At 52.7% G+C, this 19,515-nt stretch overlaps 1 protein-coding gene across 2 annotated transcripts in view; it reads left to right on the top strand.

Annotated features, from left to right (window-relative positions):
* Nucleotides 1-2,937: 2,937 nt before the first annotated feature.
* Nucleotides 2,938-19,515, top strand: part of acin1b (apoptotic chromatin condensation inducer 1b) — a 54,498-nt gene continuing 37,920 nt past the window's right edge. Inside the window, exons 1-2 of one of the 2 annotated variants that reach the window (XM_085984308.1) lie at nucleotides 2,938-3,243; nucleotides 14,189-14,315. In XM_085984308.1, the coding sequence (XP_085840434.1) occupies nucleotides 3,218-3,243; nucleotides 14,189-14,315 (153 nt within the window). In that variant the 5' untranslated portion in view covers nucleotides 2,938-3,217. Of the gene's footprint in view, nucleotides 3,244-9,507; nucleotides 9,558-14,188; nucleotides 14,316-19,515 lie in introns of those variants that run through there. The other variant, XM_085984307.1, reaches the window with a different exon arrangement.

Below are 19,515 nucleotides of genomic sequence, written 5' to 3'. Positions count from 1 at the left end.
CTCTATCTCTCTCCTCCCTCTCACTCTCACTCTCCCTTTCTCTCTCCTCCCTCTCACTCTCCCTTTCTCTCTCCTCCCTCTCACCTCCCTCTCTATCTCTCTCCTCCCTCTCACTCTCACTCTCCTTTCTCTCTCCTCCCTCTCACCTCCCTCTCACTCTCTATCTCTCTCCTCCCTCTCACTCTCACTCTCCCTTTCTCTCTCCTCCCTCTCACCTCCCTCTCACTCTCTATCTCTCTCCTCCCTCTCACTCTCCCTTTCTCTCTCCTCCCTCTCACCTCCCTCTCACTCTCTATCTCTCTCCTCCCTCTCACTCTCACTCTCCCTTTCTCTCTCCTCCCTCTCACTCTCCCTTTCTCTCTCCTCCCTCTCACCTCCCTCTCTATCTCTCTCCTCCCTCTCACTCTCACTCTCCCTTTCTCTCTCCTCCCTCTCACCTCCCTCTCACTCTCTATCTCTCTCCTCCCTCTCACTCTCACTCTCCCTTTCTCTCTCCTCCCTCTCACCTCCCTCTCACTCTCTATCTCTCTCCTCCCTCTCACTCTCCCTTTCTCTCTCCTCCCTCTCACCTCCCTCTCACTCTCTATCTCTCTCCTCCCTCTCACTCTCACTCTCCCTTTCTCTCTCCTCCCTCTCACTCTCCCTTTCTCTCTCCTCCCTCTCACCTCCCTCTCTATCTCTCTCCTCCCTCTCACTCTCACTCTCCCTTTCTCTCTCCTCCCTCTCACCTCCCTCTCACTCTCTATCTCTCTCCTCCCTCTCACTCTCACTCTCCCTTTCTCTCTCCTCCCTCTCACCTCCCTCTCACTCTCTATCTCTCTCCTCCCTCTCACTCTCCCTTTCTCTCTCCTCCTCTCACCTCCCTCTCACTCTCTATCTCTCTCCTCCCTCTCACTCTCACTCCCTTTCTCTCTCCTCCCTCTCACTCTCCCTTTCTCTCTCCTCCCTCTCACCTCCTCTCTATCTCTCTCCTCCCTCTCACTCTCACTCTCCCTTTCTCTCTCCTCCCTCTCTCACCTCCCTCTCACTCTCTATCTCTCTCCTCCCTCTCACTCTCACTCTCCCTTTCTCTCTCCTCCCTCTCACCTCCCTCTCACTCTCTATCTCTCTCCTCCCTCTCACTCTCCCTTTCTCTCTCCTCCCTCTCACCTCCTCTCACTCTCTCTCTCTCTCTCCTCCCTCTCACTCTCACTCTCCCTTTCTCTCTCCTCCCTCTCACCTCCCTCTCACTCTCTTCTCCTCTCCTCCCTCTCACTCTCTACTCTCTCCTCCCTCTCACTCTCCCTTTCTCTCTCCTCCCTCTCACCTCCCTCTCACTCTCTATCTCTCTCCTCCCTCTCACTCTCACTCTCCCTTTCTCTCTCCTCCCTCTCACTCCCTCTCACTCTCTATCTCTCTCTCCCTCTCACTCTCACTCTCCCTTCTCTCTCCTCCCTCTCACTCTCCCTTTCTCTCTCCTCCCTCTCACCTCCCTCTCTATCTCTCTCCTCCCTCTCACTCTCACTCTCCCTTTCTCTCTCCTCCCTCTCACCTCCCTCTCACTCTCTATCTCTCTCCTCCCTCTCACTCTCACTCTCCCTTTCTCTCTCCTCCCTCTCACCTCCCTCTCACTCTCTATCTCTCTCCTCCCTCTCACTCTCCCTTTCTCTCTCCTCCCTCTCACCTCCCTCTCACTCTCTATCTCTCTCCTCCCTCTCACTCTCACTCTCCCTTTCTCTCTCCTCCCTCTCACTCTCCCTTTCTCTCTCCTCCCTCTCACCTCCCTCTCTATCTCTCTCCTCCCTCTCACTCTCACTCTCCCTTTCTCTCTCCTCCCTCTCACCTCCCTCTCACTCTCTATCTCTCTCCTCCCTCTCACTCTCACTCTCCTTTCTCTCTCCTCCCTCTCACCTCCCTCTCACTCTCTATCTCTCTCCTCCCTCTCACTCTCCCTTTCTCTCTCCTCCCTCTCACCTCCCTCTCACTCTCTATCTCTCTCCTCCCTCTCACTCTCACTCTCCCTTTCTCTCTCCTCCCTCTCACTCTCCCTTTCTCTCTCCTCCTCTCACCTCCCTCTCTATCTCTCTCCTCCCTCTCACTCTCACTCTCCCTTTCTCTCTCCTCCCTCTCACCTCCCTCTCACTCTCTATCTCTCTCCTCCCTCTCACTCTCACTCTCCCTTTCTCTCTCCTCCCTCTCACCTCCCTCTCACTCTCTATCTCTCTCCTCCCTCTCACTCTCCCTTTCTCTCTCCTCCCTCTCACCTCCCTCTCACTCTCTATCTCTCTCCTCCCTCTCACTCTCACTCTCCCTTTCTCTCTCCTCCCTCTCACTCTCCCTTTCTCTCTCCTCCCTCTCACCTCCCTCTCTATCTCTCTCCTCCCTCTCACTCTCACTCTCCCTTTCTCTCATCCTCCCTCTCACTCTCCCTTTCTCTCTCCTCCCTCTCACCTCCCTCTCTATCTCTCTCCTCCCTCTCACTCTCACTCTCCCTTTCTCTCTCCTCCCTCTCACCTCCCTCTCTCACCTCCCTCTCACTCTCTATCTCTCTCCTCCCTCTCACTCTCACTCTCCCTTTCTCTCTCCTCCCTCTCACCTCCCTCTCACTCTCTATCTCTCTCCTCCCTCTCACTCTCACTCTCCCTTTCTCTCTCCTCCCTCTCACCTCCCTCTCACTCTCTATCTCTCTCCTCCCTCTCACTCTCCCTTTCTCTCTCCTCCCTCTCACCTCCCTCTCACTCTCTATCTCTCTCCTCCCTCTCACTCTCACTCTCCCTTTCTCTCTCCTCCCTCACCTCCCTCTCACTCTCTATCTCTCTCCTCCCTCTCACTCTCCCTTTCTCTCTCCTCCCTCTCACCTCCCTCTCACTCTCTATCTCTCTCCTCTCTCTCTCTGTCTCTCTCCCTCGCTCTCGGGCTGTGATTGGTGGAGAGCGCGGGGCGGGGCCTGCGAGCGGCGGCAGGCGACGGCAAGATGGCGGCCGAGTGAGGGAGCCTGAGCGAGAGAGAGTGTGATCACCCCGGGATACCCAGCCTGAGAGGGAGTGTGAGAGTGAGCTCAGCCCGGGATAGCCAGCCCCAGAGCTCAGCCCGGGATAGCCAGCCCCAGAGACCCCGCCCGGACACACACCCAGAGAGAGAGGCGGGACACGGAGCGAGAGAGAGAGAGAGCGCGGGGCCCTCACACTCCCGGCATTGCTGAGCGAGGCCCGGCCCGGCCACCGGGGGAGCGGAGCCAATGCTCACCCCCAGCACCCAGCACTGGTGAGCGGGGACCGGGGGAGGGGAGGGGAGGGAGCTGGCTGGGGGTGGGGGGAGAGGGACTGGTATCAATCGCCCCAAATAAACCCCCATTACTGCCCCTAGAAAATCATATCAATCACCCAAATAAACCCCCATTACTGCCCATGGAAAATCATATAAATCACCCAAAATATACCCCCTAGAAAATCATATAAATCACCCCAAATAAACCCCCATTACTGCCCCTAGAAAATCATATAAATCACCCAAAATATACCCCCTAGAAAATCATATAAATCACCCCAAATAAACCCCCATTACTGTCCCTAGAAAATCATATAAACCACCCAAATAAACCCCCATTACTGCCCCTAGAAAATCATATAAATCACCCAAATAAACCCCCTAGAAAATCATATAAATCACCCCAAATAAACCCCCATTACTGTCCCTAGAAAATCATATAAATCACCCCAAATAAACCCCCATTACTGTCCCGAGAAAATCATATAAATCACCCCAAATAAACCACCATTACTGTCCCTAGAAAATCATATAAATCACCCAAATAAACCCCCATTACTGCCCCTAGAAAATCATATAAATCAGCCCAAATAAACCCCCATTACTGCCTCTAGAAAATCATATAAATCACCCAAATAAACCCCCTAGAAAATCATATAAATCACCCCAAATAAACACCCTAGAAAATCATATCGATCACCCCAAATAAACCCCCTAGAAAATCATATCGATCACCCCAAATAAACCCCCTAGAAAATCATATCAATCACCCCAAATAAACCCCCATTACTGCCCCTAGAAAGTCATATAAATCACCCCAAATAAACCCCCATTACTGTCCCTAGAAAATCATATAAATCACCCAAAATAAACCCCCATTACTGTCCCTAGAAAATCATATAAATCACCCCAAATAAACCCCCATTACTGCCCATGGAAAATCATATAAATCACTGAAATAAACCCCATTACTGCCCCTAGAAAATCATATAAATCACCCCAAATATACCCCCTAGAAAATCATATAAATCACCCCAAATAAACCCCCATTACTGCCCCTAGAAAATCATATAAATCACCCCAAATAAACCCCATTACTGCCCCTAGAAAATCATATAAATCACCCCAAATAAATTCCCATTACTGTCCCTAGAAAATCATATAAATCACCCCAAATAAACCCCATTACTGCCCCATGAAAATCATATAAATCACCCCAAATAAACCCCATTACTGCCCCTAGAAAATCATATAAATCACCCCAAATAAACCCCCATTACTGTCCCTAGAAAATCATATAAATCACCCCAAATAAACCCCCATTACTGCCCCTAGAAAATCATATAAATCACCCAAAATAAACCCCCATTACTGTCCCTAGAAAATCATATAAATCACCCCAAATAAACCCCCATTACTGCCCCTAGAAAATCATATAAATCACTGAAATAAACCCCCATTACTGCCCCTAGAAAATCATATAAATCACCCCAAATAAACCCCCATTACTGCCCCTAGAAAATCATATAAATCACTGAAATAAACCCCCATTACTGCCCCTAGAAAATCATATAAACCACCCCAAATAAACCCCCATTACTGCCCCTAGAAAATCATATAAATCACCCCAAATAAACCCCCATTACTGCCCCATGAAAATCATCTAAATCACCCCAAATAAACCCCATTACTGCCCCTAGAAAATCATATAAATCACCCCAAATATACCCCCATTACTGCCCCTAGAAAATCATATAAATCACCCAAATAACCCCCCAAGAAAATCATATAAATCACCCCAAATAAACACCCTAGAAAATCATATCAATCACCCCAAATAAACCCTAGAAAATCATATAAATCACCCAAATAAACCCCATTACTGTCCCTAGAAAATCATATAAATCACCCCAAATAAACCCCCATTACTGCCCGTAGAAAATCATATAAATCACCCCAAATAAACCCCCTAGAAAATCATATAAATCACCCCAAATAAACCCCCTAGAAAATCATATAAATCACCCCAAATAAACCCCCTAGAAAATCATATAAATCACCCAAATAAACCCCCTAGAAAATCATATCAATCACCCCAAATAAACCCTAGAAAATCATATCAATCACCCAAATAAACCCCCTAGAAAATCATATCAATCACCCCAAATAAACCCTAGAAAATCATATAAATCACCCCAAATAAATCCCCATTACTGCCCCTAGAAAATCATATAAATCACCCAAATAAACCCCCTAGAAAATCATATCAATCGCCCCAAATAAACCCTAGAAAATCATATAAATCACCCAAATAAACCCCCATTACTGTCCCTAGAAAATCATATAAATCACCCCAAATAAACCCCCATTACTGCCCCTAGAAAATCATATAAATCACCCCAAATAAACCCCCATTACTGCCCCTAGAAAATCATATCAATCACCACAAATAAACCCCCATTACTGCCCCTAGAAAATCCTATAAATCCGCCCAAATAAACCCCCATTACTGTCCATAGAAAATTGGAGCACTGTGCACAGCTCTGGTCTCCATATACCTTGGTTAGACCACACTTGGAGCACTGCACAGCTCTGGTCTCCATATATCTTGGTTAGACCACACTTGGAGCACTGTGCACAGTTCTGATCTCCATATACCTTGGTTAGCCCACACTTGGAGCACTGTGCACAGTTCTGGTCTCCATATACCTTGGTTAGACCACACTTGGAGCACTGTGCACAGTTCTGGTCTCCTTGTACCTTGGTTAGACCACACTTGGAGCACTGTGCACAGTTCTGGTCTCCATAGACCTTGGTTAGACCACACTTGGAGCACTGTGCACAGTTCTGCTCTCCATAGACCTTGGTTAGACCACACTTGGAGCACTGTGCACAGTTCTGGTCTCCTTGTACCTTGGTTAGACCACACTTGGAGCACTGTGCACAGTTCTGGTCTCCATAGACCTTGGTTAGACCACACTTGGAGCACTGTGCACAGTTCTGCTCCTTGTACCTTGGTTAGACCACACTTGGAGCACTGTGCACAGTTCTGGTCTCCATAGACCTTGGTTAGACCACACTTGGAGCACTGTGCACAGTTCTGCTCTCCATAGACCTTGGTTAGACCACACTTGGAGCACTGTGCACAGTTCTGGTCTCCTTGTACCTTGGTTAGACCACACTTGGAGCACTGTGCACAGTTCTGGTCTCCATAGACCTTGGTTAGACCACACTTGGAGCACTGTGCACAGTTCTGCTCTCCATAGACCTTGGTTAGACCACACTTGGAGCACTGTGCACAGTTCTGGTCTCCATATACCTTGGTTAGACCACACTTGGAGCACTGTGCACAGTTCTGGTCTCCATATACCTCGGTTAGACCACACTTGGACACAGTTCTGGTCTTCATATACCTTGGTTAGACCACACTTGGAGCACTGTGCACAGTTCTGGTCTTCATATACCTTGGTTAGACCACACTTGGAGCACTGTGCACAGTTCTGGCCTCCATATACATTGGTTAGACCACATTTGGAGCACTGTGCACAGTTCTGGTCTCCATGTACCTTGGTTAGACCACACTTGGAGCACTGCACAGCTCTGGTCTCCATATACCTTGGTTAGACCGCACTTGGAGCACTGTGCACAGTTCTGCTCTCCATATACCTTGGTTAGACCACACTTGGAGCACTGCACAGTTCTGGTCTTCATATACCTTGGTTAGACCACACTTGGAGCACTGTGCACAGTTCTGGTCTACACATACCTTGGTTAGACCACACTTGGAGCACTGTGCACAGTTCTGGTCTCCATATACCTTGGATAGACCACACTTGGAGCACTGTGCACAGTTCTGGTCTCCATATACCTTGGTTAGACCACACTTGGAGCACTGTGCACAGTTCTGGTCTCCATATACCTTGGTTAGACCGCACTTGGAGCACTGTGCACAGTTCTGGTCTTCATATACCTTGGTTAGACCACACTTGGAGCACCGTGCACAGTTCTGGTCTCCATATACCTTGGTTAGACCACACTTGGAGCACTGTGCACAGTTCTGGTCTCCATATACCTTGGTTAGACCACACTTGGAGCACTGTGCACAGTTCTGGTCTCCATGTACCTTGGTTAGACCACACTTGGAGCACTGTGCACAGTTCTGGTCTCCATATACCTAGGTTAGACCACACTTGGAGCACTGTGCACAGTTCTGGTCTCCATATACCTTGGTTAGACCACACTTGGAGCACTGTGCACAGTTCTAGTCTCCATATTGTAAAAATGATATATGGCACTGGTGAAGGTGCATAAAAAGATTTACAAGCATGGGTTTCTAAGGGACCGCCAGCCCGGATTTGTTAAAGGCAAATTGTGTCTGACTAACCTGATTGAGTTATTTTGCAGTAACAGAGAGGGTTGATGAAGGTAGCACAGCAGGTGCTGTATATATGCACTTTCAAAAGGCATTTGATAAAGTACCGCATAACAGACTTATTCGGAAATTACCGCACGGTATTAAGGGGACGGTGGTAAATTGGGTTTGAAATTGGCTACGGGTTAGGAGGCAGAGAGTAGTGGTGAAAGGATGTTTTTCTGACTGGAGCGAAGTATGCAGTGCGGTTGGTATGAGGACCATTGCGTTTCTCTCTTGTATATAAATGACCTGGACTTGGGCATAGGGAGTACAATTTTGAAGTTTGCGGGTGATACAGCAATAGGAACGGTATAATCGCAGACTCTAGGAGGACATAGATTGGTGAAATGGGCAGACCCATGGCGGGTGAAAGGTAATGTGGATAAGTGCGAATTGCTGTGCTACCTAGAGAGTCAGTATAATCTAAATATTTTGCAGGGGGTGCATATTCGCAAATCCTTCAAGGGCAAGTTGAGAAGGCGTTATGGGACACTTGGCTTTGTGAATAGGGGCATTGAAAACAACAACAAAAGTCATGCTGAACCGTTACAAATCACTGGGTTCGACCTCAGCTGGGGTATTGTGTACAATTTAGAGTTATAAAACACAGAAACAGGCCCTTCGGCCCATCGTGTCCGCGCCGGCCCTCAAGCCCTGTCTATTCTAATCCCATTTTCCAGCACTTGGTCCGTAGCCTTGCGTGCTATGGCGTTTCAAGTGCTCATCGAAGTGCTTCTTGAATGTTGTGAGGGTTCCTGCCTCTACCACCCTTTCATAGAAACATAGAAGATAGGAGCAGGAGTAGGCCATTCAGCCCCTCGAGCCTGCTCCGCCATTCAATGAGATCATGGCTGATCATCCAAATTCAGTACCCTGTCCCTGCCTTCTCCCCATATCCCTTGATCCCTTTAGCCTCAAGAAATATATCTAACTCCTTCTTGAATATATTTAATGAATTGGCCTCTACTGCCTTCTGTGGTAGAGAATTCCACAGGTTCACCACTCTCTGGGTGAAGAAATTCCTCCTCATCTCTGTCCTAAATGGCTTACCCCTTATCTTTAGACTGTGACCCCTGGTTCTGGACTCCCCGACCATCGGGAACATCCTTCCTGCATCTAGTCTGTCCAGTCCTGTTAGAATTTTATAAGTTTCAACGAGATCCCCTCTCATTCTTTTAAACTCTAGGCAGTGAGTTCCAGATTCTGGACACCACACTTTAGGAAGGATGCCGAGGCCCTGAAGAGGGTGCAGAGGAGGTTTACCAGGATGGTACCAGGGATGAGGGATTGGAGAGGCTGGGGTTGTTCTCCTGGGAGCAGAGGAGGTTGAGGGTTAACCGAATCACAGAAACCCCACAGTGCCGATAGAGGCCATTTCGGCCCATCGAGCCTGCACCGACACATACCCCACCCGATCCCCGTAACCCCTACACCAACACATATCCCACCCGATCCCCGTAACCCCACGTATTTAATCCCCCTAACACTAAGGGTCAATTTATCATAGCCAATCAACCTAACCCGCACATCTTTGGACTGTGGGAGGAAACCGGAGCACCCGGAGGAAACCCACGCAAACACGGGGAGAATGTGCAAACTCCACACAGACAGTCGCCCGAGGCCGGATTCGAACCCGGGTCCCTGGCGCTGTGAGGCAACAGTGCTAACCACTATGCCACTATGGTGTTCAAAATTATGAGGGGGTTTTGATGAGAGCAAGGAGGGAGAAACTGTTTCCTCTGGCACGTGGGTCAGTAACCAGAGGTCACAGATTTAACATAATTGGCAAAAGAACGAGAGAGGAAATGAGATGTTTCTTCACACAGAGGGTGGTTGAGATCCGGAATGCACTGCCTGAAGGGATGATGGAATCAGGTTCCACAGGAACTTTCAAAAGGTAATTGGACCTGTACTTGAAGAGGACTAATTTGCAGGGTTACGGGGGATGAAAACTGAGGTGTGGGACTAAATTGGAGGGCTCTTTCAAAGAGCCGGCGCAGGCACGACTGGCCGAATGGCCTCCTCCTATGCTGTGAGTTTCTGAGTCTACGATTCTAAGAAGTGCAGCAGGCGGTTAAGAAGGCCTTTGTAGCGAGAGGGTTTGAGTACAGGAGCAAGGATGTCTTGCTGCAGTTGTACAGGGCCTTGGTGAGACCGCACCTTGAGTATTGTGTGCAGTTTTGGTTGCCTTATCTGAGGAAGGATGTTCTTGCCATGGAAGGAGTGCAGCGAAGATTCACCAGACTGATACCTGGGATGGCAGGAATGACGTATGAGGAGAGATTGGGTCGATTGGGCTTGTACTCGCTAGAGTTTAGAAGAATGAGAGGGGATCTCATTGAAACCTATAAAATTCTGACAGGACTGGACAGACTAGATGCAGGAAGGATGTTCCCGATGGCGGGGGAGTCCAGAACCAGGGGTCACAGTCTAAGGATAAGGGGTAAGCCATTTAGGACAGAGATGAGGAGGAATTTCTTCACCCAGAGAGTGGTGAACCTGTGGAATTCTCTACCACAGAAGGCAGTTGAGGCCAATTCATTAAATATATTCAGGAAGGAGTTGGATATATTTCTTAAGGCTAAAGGGATCAAGGGATATGGGGAGAAGGCAGGGACAGGGTACTGAATTTGGATGATCAGCCATGATCTCATTAAATGGCGGAGCAGGCTCGAGGGGCCAAATGGCCTACTCCTGCTCCTATCTTCTATGTTTCTATGATGATACCAGAACTGAAAGGTTGTACCTATCGGGAACGACTGAACAGGCTGGGGCTCTTTTCTCTGGCGAAGGGAAGGCTGAGGGGTGACCTGATAGAAGTCTTTAAGATTATGAAAGGGGTTCGATAGGGTAGCCGTGGTGAAGATGTTTCCACTGGTGGGAGCGAGACCAGAACTAGGGGCCATCAATATAAGGTGGTCACTAATAAATCCAAGCGGGGATTCAGGAGAAACTTCTTTCCCCAGAGAGTGGTGAGAACGTGGAACTCGCTACCACGGGGAGTGGTCGAGGGGAATAGCAGAGATGCATTGAATGGGGAAGCTGGATAAACACATGAGGGGGAAAGAAATAGGAGGATGTGCTGATGGGGTGAGATGAAGAGGGGGTGGGAGGAGGCTCGTGAGGAGCATGAATACCGGCACGGACCAGTGGGGCCGAATGGCCTGTTTCTGTGCTCGTCAACTCGGTCTAATCTCACACAGGGTGATATAGAGCCATAGATCCCCATCTCCCCCTCGCCGGGATAATCACACACAGGGTTGTATAGAGACATAAATCCCCATCTGATGCTCGGAGATGGGGAGGGGTGGAGGAGGATCAGAAGGTGTGAGGCGATCCATTGCAGCATCTAAGATGGAGGCTACCCGACGTGTTTGGGAAGCCGAGGGTTAAATGTAAAAGCTGCCCCTCCCCCTCCCTTCCCCCCCAGATGCTCCAGTCATGGCGTGCGAGAGCCTGCTGCTGCTGTTGCAGCTAGTTAAATAATAGACCTGCGCTTCCGACCTGCAGCCCAGCCTCCCAGCTCACGGCAGGTGAGGCCTGGCCAGGCGCAGTGCGTTCCTCCCTCTCTCTCTCTCTGGCTCGCTCTTTGTGTGGCCGGTGCATTCAGCGAGAGAAAACCCAACCACCCCCCCTTTCATCCTTGTGGATGAGCAGAATGGGAACTGCCACTGAATGGGGGGGCCTCCTGCCGTGAGGTCTGCTGCCAGGGAATAAGGGGGAGGGAAGAGCGCTGCCGTTCCCAAGCACTGGCTCTCAGGCGAGCTTTAGGCATCTGCTGGGGGGAGGGGGAGGTCCGGGAGGTGGGGGTGGGTGCTGTTGTACGGACTGAGGAGAACTGCTTATGTTGACCGGGGTTTTTAGGGGGGGGGGGGAGAGAAAGAACCTTTTTGTGGGCCGGTGAGGGCAGCCCTCGTCCCTCGGATGTCCTCGCGCTCTGGCCTGGCGTGCTGTGTGTCAGGAAGGGAGGGAGACGGGGAGCTGAGCGCGCGGTGGGAGGTTAATATTTTCGTGGCCATGCGAGGCGTGGACGGCCTGTGCAGATTATAAATAGACTGGAGGCGTGGAACCTGTTGCATGTCTTTTGTGAGGGAGCGAAACAGGAGACCAGGGAATTAATTCCATGTCTGCCCGGCCAGGGCTTGTGATGGCAGACTGTGCGTCCCTCCGGGCTTGTAATGGCTGTCTGACCCCCCTCGGGACTATAATGGGTGCCTGTCCCCCCGCCCCCCCCCCCTCGGCATGTAATGGGTGTCTGACCCTCGCTCGTTGTAACAGGTGTCTGACCCTCGCTCGGGCTGCAAAGGGTCTCATGTTCGGGATGAGGGACTACAGTTGTGCGGGGAGAGACGAAAGAAGCTGTGCAGGCTAAGAGGAGATTTGATAGAGGTGTTTAAAATCACGAAGGGTTTAGATAGCGTAAAAAAGAAAGACTTGTATTTCTATCGTGTCTTTCACGGCCGGGCGTCCCAAAGCGCTTTACAGCCAATGAGATACTTTTGAAGCGTAGCCACTGTTGTAATGTAGGAAAGGCAGCAGCTAGTTTGTGCACAGCAAGCTCCCGCAAACAGCAATGTGATAATGACCAGATCATCTGTTTTAGTGATAGTGATTGAGGGATAAATATTGGCCAGGACACCGGGGTGAACGTCCCGTCCCCCCTGCTCTTCTTCGAAATACTGCCATGGGATCTTTTACGTCCACCTGCGAGAGCAGACAGAGCCTCGGTTTAACGTCTCATCCGAAAGACAGCACCTCCGGCAGTGCCGCACTCCCTCAGTACTGCCCCTCCAACAGTGCAACGCTCCCTCAGTACTGCCCCTCCGACAGTGCGGCGCTCCCTCAATACTGCCCCTCCGACAGTGCGGCGCTCCCTCAATACTGCCCCTCCGACAGTGCGGCGCTCCCTCAATACTGCCCCTCCGGCAGTGCCGCACTCCCTCAGCACTGCCCCTCCAACAGTGCAACGCTCCCTCAGTACTGCCCCTCCGACAGTGCGGCGCTCCCTCAATACTGCCCCTCCGACAGTGCGGCGCTCCCTCAGTACTGCCCCTCTGACAGTGCGGTGCTCCCTCAGTACTGCCCCTCCGACAGTGCGGCGCTCCCTCAGTACTGCCCCTCTGACAGTGCGGTGCTCCCTCAGTACTGCCCCTCCGACAGTGCGGCGCTCCCTCAGTACTGCCCCTCTGACAGTGCGGTGCTCCCTCAGTACTGCCCCTCCGACAGTGCGGCGCTCCCTCAGTACTGCCCCTCTGACAGTGCGGCGCTCCCTCAGTACTGCCCCTCCGACAGTGCAGCGCTCCCTCAGTACTGCCCCTCTGACAGTGCGGCGCTCCCTCAGTACTGCCCCTCCGACAGTGCGGCGCTCCCTCAGTACTGCCCCTCCAACAGTGCGGCGCTCCCTCAACACTGCCCCTCCGACAGTGCAGCACTCCCTCAGTACCGCCCCTCCGACAGTGCGGCACTCCCTCAGTACCGCCCCTCCGACAGTGCGGCGCTCCCTCAGTACTGCCCCTCCGACAGTGCGGCGCTCCCTCAGTACTGCCCCTCCGACAGTGCGGCGCTCCCTCAGTACTGACCCTCCGACAGTGCGGCGCTCCCTCAGTAATGCCCCTCCGACAGTGCGGCGCTCCCTCAGTACTGACCCTCCGACAGTGCGGCGCTCCCTCAGTACTGACCCTCCGACAGTGCGGCGCTCCCTCAGTACTGCCCCTCCGACAGTGCGGCGCTCCCTCAGTACTGCCCCTCCGACAGTGCGGCGCTCCCTCAGTAATGCCCCTCCGACAGTGCGGCGCTCCCTCAGTACTGACCCTCCGACAGTGCGGCGCTCCCTCAGTACTGACCCTCCGACAGTGCGGCGCTCCCTCAGTACTGCCCCTCCGACAGTGCGGCGCTCCCTCAGTACTGCCCCTCTGACAGTGCGGCGCTCCCTCAGTACTGCAATGGAGTGTCAGCCTAGATTTTTGCGCTGAAGTGTCCGGAGTGGGACTTGAACCCACAACCTTAAAATAAAGTAAATAAGTAAATAAAGAGAAACTGTTTCCAATGGCGGAAGGGTCGGTAACCAGAGGACACAGATTTAAGGTGATTGGCAAAAGCACCAGAGGCGACAGGAGGAAAATCTTTTTACGCGGCGAGTTGTTGTGACCTGGAACGCGCTGCCTGATGTGGTGGAGCCAGATTCAATCGCAGCCTTCGAAGAGGAATTGGCTAATTACTTGAAGGAGAAACAATTGCAGGGATTTGGGGAATGAGCGGGGGAGTGGGTCTAACTGGATTGCTCTTCGAAGGAACCTGCGCAGACTCGATGGGCCGAATGGCCTCCTTCTGTGCTGTACTATTCCATGATTCCATGAACCACTAAGCCATGGTTGAAATTGTGGGGGGCGGTGGTGTGGTCGGCGGGTGATCACGCAGGGGCTCGGAGGCATCGGGTCTCTCTGCCCCCACCTCGGCGTAAACGAGACTGGTGTTTAATACGTCACTAACGCCCACATCCCACCCCCCATTCCATCTTCCCTCTTGCAGTGAAGCGAAACGCGTCGAAATGGAGAACGAGACGACGGCAGAGTGCGATCCCGCAGACCTGTCGACAGACCCCAAGGAGCAGCCGCAGCGGGGCGAAGACAGCCTTCCAGACGGGGACAAGAAAGAGGTGAGAGGGTGGGGGGCGGTGGCGGGGTGAGCGCGTGCAGGATAGGGGCGCATACGCGTGCTTCAGATTAATAACGAGAGCCGCTGATTGTTAGAAAAGGCATTAATATCGCTCTTTGTAACGTAACGTAATTCTGCGTAAAGTGGGGCAGGGGAGGGGGATTTTACAGTTTACTGTCTTAATACAAGGGGCGCGGGCGGGCTTTTAAAGCGAGGATGCGGGGCTGGGGGGCGGTCATGAGTGCGGGGGGATTAATTAAGCCAGATGGACCAGCAGGCACTGAGCAGAGAGAGGCGGGATTGAACTGCCCTCCTCTGCTCCTTCAATACCTTCCCATTCCTCTCCTCTCCCCGCCAGCAGACGGCGTCATAGAATGCCTCAGCACAGAAGGAGGCCATTCCTGCCTGTGCCGGCTCTTTGAAAGAGCGATCCAATTAGTCCCACTCCCCCTTGCTCTTTCTCCATCGCCCTGCGTATTTTTCCCCGTCAAATACTTGTATCCTTCACTGTATTCCCGGATGTTGACAAGGGCGGGGAGGCGGGGCGGGGCGGTCTCAGTCCTGGTTTTGGGTAGGGCGCACACCTGAGCTCTTGACGCTGTGAGACCGGCTCACTCCGTGCAGGCCGGGGGTGGAGCCTGGACCTTTCCTGCTCTTGTGTGTGGGGCTCTGCGGTGCTGAGCCTGCAGTTTGACTTGCTTCACCTCACCCGCTGACCCCTTTTGTGGCTGGTGCTGGGGCTTCATTGCGTCACTGACGTGTCCCATTGAAGCCCCTCCCGCTCTCCGCCCCTTTGGCTCTCCCGCAGTCCGTCCAATTATACCCTTACCCGGGGGATGTGGAGCAAGCCTTCCCCCGGCCCAGCCCTGGCCTCTCCCCACAAATACCAGTGCTGGGCTCCGGGTGCCACTGGTGCTAGCTGCCTGATCCAAGAGTCTTCTGCGGCGAGTGTCTCGCCTCCTGACTCCCCAAAGCCTTTCCACCATCCACAAGGCACAAGTAAGGAGTGTGATGGAATACTCTCCACTTGCCTGGATGAGTGCAGCTCCAACAACACTCAAGAAGCTCGACACCATCCAGGATAAAGCAGCCCGCTTGATTGGCACCCCGTCCACCACCTTAAACATTGACTCCCTCCACCACCGGCGCACCATGGCTGCAGTGTGTACCATCTACAAGATGCACTGCAGCAACTCAGCAAGGCTCCTTCGGCAGCACCTCCCAAACCCGCGACCTCTTCCACCTAGAAGGACAAGGGCAGCAGGCGCAAGTTCCCCTCCAAGTCACACACCATCCTGACTTGGAAATATATCGGCCGTTCCTTCATCGTCGCTGGGTCAAAATCCTGGAACTCCCTCCCTAACAGCGCTGTGGGAGTACCTTCACCACACGGACTGCAGTGTTTCAAGAAGGCGGCTCACCACCACCTTCTCGAGGGCAATCAGGAATGGGCAATAAATGCTGACCTTGCCAGCGACGCCCACATCCCAGGTCCTGTCCTTCCATGTGTGAGCTCAGCCAGAGTGTCAGCAGACTATACGATACAGTCTGCAGGGGTCACATAGAAGATAGGAGTAGGCCATTCGGCCCCTCGCGCCTGCTCCGCCATTTAATGAGATCATGGCTGATCATCCAAATTCAGTACCCTGTCCCTGCCTTCTCCCCATATCCCTTGATCCCTTTAGCCTTAAGAAATATATCCAACTCCTTCTTGAATATATTTAATGAATTGGCCTCCACTGCCTTTTGTGGTAGAGTATTCCACAGGCTCACCACTCTCTGGGTGAAGAAATTCCTCCTCATCTCTGTCCTAAATGGCTTACCCCTTATCCTTAGACTGTGACCCCTGGTTCTGGACTCCCCGACCATCGGGAACATCCTTCCTGCATCTAGTCTGTCTAGTCCTGATAGAATTTTATAAGTTTCAACGAGATCCCCTCTCATTCTTCTAAACTCCAGCGAGTATAAGCCCAATCGACCCAATCTCTCCTCATACGTCATTCCTGCCATCGCAGGTATCAGTCTGGTGAATCTTCGCTGCACTCCCTCCATGGCAAGAACATCCTTCCTCAGATAAGGCAACCAAAACTGCACACAATACTCAAGGTGTGGTCTCACCAAGGCGCTGTACAACTGCAGCAAGACATCCTTGTTCCTGTACTCGAACCCTCTCGCTACAAAGGCCAACATACCATTTGCCGCCTTATCCGCCTGCTGCACCTGCATGCTTACCTTCAGTGACTGGTGCACAAGGACACCCAGGTCTCGTTGCACTTCCCCTTCTCCCAATCTATTGCCGTTCAGATAATCTGCCTTCCTGTTTTTGCCACCAAAGTGGATAACCTTGCATTTATCCACATTATACTGCATCTGCCCAATCACCCAACCTGTCTAGCTGCCAGGAGCAAGAACCCTGGCCGCCTGGAGCCGTGCTGTTTACCCCCCCCCCCCCCCCCCCACTACCTCCATCTCCCCATGTGCAGCCCGCAGACCCCAGTGCGCCCCCAGATCCCATGCCAGCTAACGGGAGGGCCGGTGATAGAGTGCTTGCTGGTCCGATTTCGCCCCCCCCCCCCCCCCACCCCGTGCGGGCAGCAGCTTTTGCTGCTTGGCCGTTTACTGTCGAATGCTTTGCTGCAGGGTGCTGAGGAAAGTGCTGGTGCTTTGTTGAATGGTGCTCCTTCACAATCCTGACCAAACCTGTCAACAATACTGTGTATGCTGTTACCACATTAGCCCCAGATAAGTCCCATGACTCCTCCTATGACCACCCCGTTGGACTTACACCACGTGAGCACGTTACCCAATCAGGGCAGAGCTCCCTGCACGTTCAGAGAGAGAGAGAGAGGTGTGTGTGCGCGATTCCACCTACCCCCAACCACCCGTCCTACACACAAACACAGCCGCCTCCTACTGCTCCGCGGGCAGCCGAGAGGCCCGCCCCCCCCTCACGCAGGAGGAGAGGGGGTGGGGCGTGTTTGCGAAGGAGAAGGTTGCCGGGGGGAAAGAAAAGTGGCGACGTCTTCCGTGAGATCGCAGGCGGAGGGGGGGGCCCCCCCCCCCCCCCCAAAGGACGGAATCGCGCGGACGGCGCGGAGAGACAGTCGTCGGGTTGTCGCGCGTTGTGGCGATCCGAGAGAGAAAGAAAACAAACCACCGGGACTCCTTGCGTTTAACCCGCCCGTCGAAACGGCGGGAGGGGAGTGATCCGACGACCGAGCAGGGCGGACGTTTCTTCCACGCCTTCGCTCGGCGGAACAACCGACTGCGTTCGAAGGACTGCGGGCGTTTCCGTGTGCTTCCCCCCCCAGAGGTCTCGGAGACGCGCGAACGCCTCTCGCCGTCTCTCGTTTTCCCAGCTGGATGTAACGTGGATTAGCGGGGACGCGTGTCCCGAGGGAGAGACGGAAACAAGGACCACAATATGAACCGTTTCAACTGGTTGGCTAGAGTATAGTCGCTTCTTCAAACTACGCAACGCCCCTCTGCCCCACAGCCTGATTTCTTCAGCCGTCTCGTCTCGTCTGTGCGTCTGCGAGTACAGGCTGAATCGAAGCAGGAGCGGGAGACGCAAACAAATGCTGGAAACTCGGGAGAGGATCGGTCGCACAAAGAGACAAAGGAGAAACGAGAGAGAGAGCGGGGCTGCCAAACCCACTCTCAGGAGATCTGAACTGTCCTCCAGAGAGTTGCTGGCTTGGAGTGACGTAAAGCTGTAACTACAGAGAGAGACTGGAGACATGAGCATGTGCAGGATGATGCTCGCTGCTTGGCCGTTAACACTCGAGGTGCTTCTGGATTCGAACTTGTGCCTCGATTGCTCCCCCCAGCACTCTGTCTGGACCAGTGTTGTGGTGGGGAGGGGCGGCCGTCGAACATGCTGGAGCAGAGCGGGGGAGGGCTAACCTGAAAAACCAGCCAACGTATTTCACATCAAAGCGACCCGCACCCCTCCCGAAGACGATCAGGAACGTCTCCCTCCGCCATTAAACGAGAGGGCTTCGTGACACTGGCTATCCAACAAAAACAGCAGCACAGGGACAGATCGACCTGCGGACTCGATTCTCGTTTTCCCCGCCGCCCCCCCCTCCCGACCCAAACGAAAATGGCTCGGAGCCGATGGTTAGGTTGTTGCCCAGAGTCAGTGGGGCACGACCGGAAGCAGACTGGGGGTTGCGGCGCGTGCGTTGTCACGATGCACTGGGACATTCTGTACTCGAGCAGCTGCTCTGTAACACTTGGAACTGGTTTCTTTTTTGAGAGTCGCGCCTCGCCTCGCCTCGCCTCACCTCCCTCATCGACCGTTAAACTCACATCTCACTACACCACCTAACAGTGAGGGCCCACTCTGTTTGGACTGTTGCCCAGACACAGTACACAGGAGTGCGATTGGGTGCTAGCCAAGGCGTTGCACTGAAGACCAGGTGTGAAAGGGTACCTGGACCATTTGTCATTTCATAAGTTCTCTTTTATTATTTTTCTTTAAAAAAAAAAAAAAAAAATTACTTCGTGTGTAAAATTTATTTCGACGGAAAATATTTTTTATGTTTAAAAAAAAACACAAAACTGCTTTAAAGCATTAATTTTCAGCCGAATTATAAAGCTTTTGAGTTACGGAGGGCGGCGGGAGGTGTAAACTGATTGGATACTCGGCATTAACAAGGGAGCGTAGAATACCGACCTGACTAATGGGGCGTGGGGGCGGGGCGTTGAAGACCACATCGCGGAGAGAGAACAGCACCGGACGTGAACCTGGGAGGACCTTTCACCCCTCTCTGGGACCCTGACAGTGGGTCGCTGACCTCGCGCCCTCGGGGAGCTGTGGGGGGTCAAATCGCGGGGTGGTGGGGGAGGGGGGTCGGTGTCCGAGCTTCATTGGCCGTTCAGTCGATTGCTGACTGTCCTCGAACTCCGCGCACGGTGATCAGCGATGCACGCAACAGTGTCCCCGAGCTGGGCTGCCTGCGGGAAAGTCTTTCCGCTCCATCCCTCTTCTGACGAGGCCCTGCCCCCTGCCGTTTTAGGGTTGTTGGGCGAGAGGCCTTGTCAGTCCCCCAACCGCCCCCCCCCCCGCCCCCCCAAACGTGAACCTACGAGGGCTGAATGCTGGTCTGACCCCTGACCCATGCCGACACGGTTAGAACAAGTCCCGGGAGGGCTGTACAGGAAACTTTTTTTTATACGGGACCGGCGTACACAGC

Source organism: Somniosus microcephalus, chromosome 4 (genome assembly GCF_052327205.1).
Source record: "Somniosus microcephalus isolate GS21.2 chromosome 4, FLI_Smic_1.0, whole genome shotgun sequence".
Classification (NCBI taxonomy): Eukaryota; Metazoa; Chordata; class Chondrichthyes; order Squaliformes; family Somniosidae; genus Somniosus; species Somniosus microcephalus.
The sequence above is the reverse complement of the archived record's forward strand: the minus strand, read 5'-3'. Positions and strand labels throughout refer to the sequence as shown.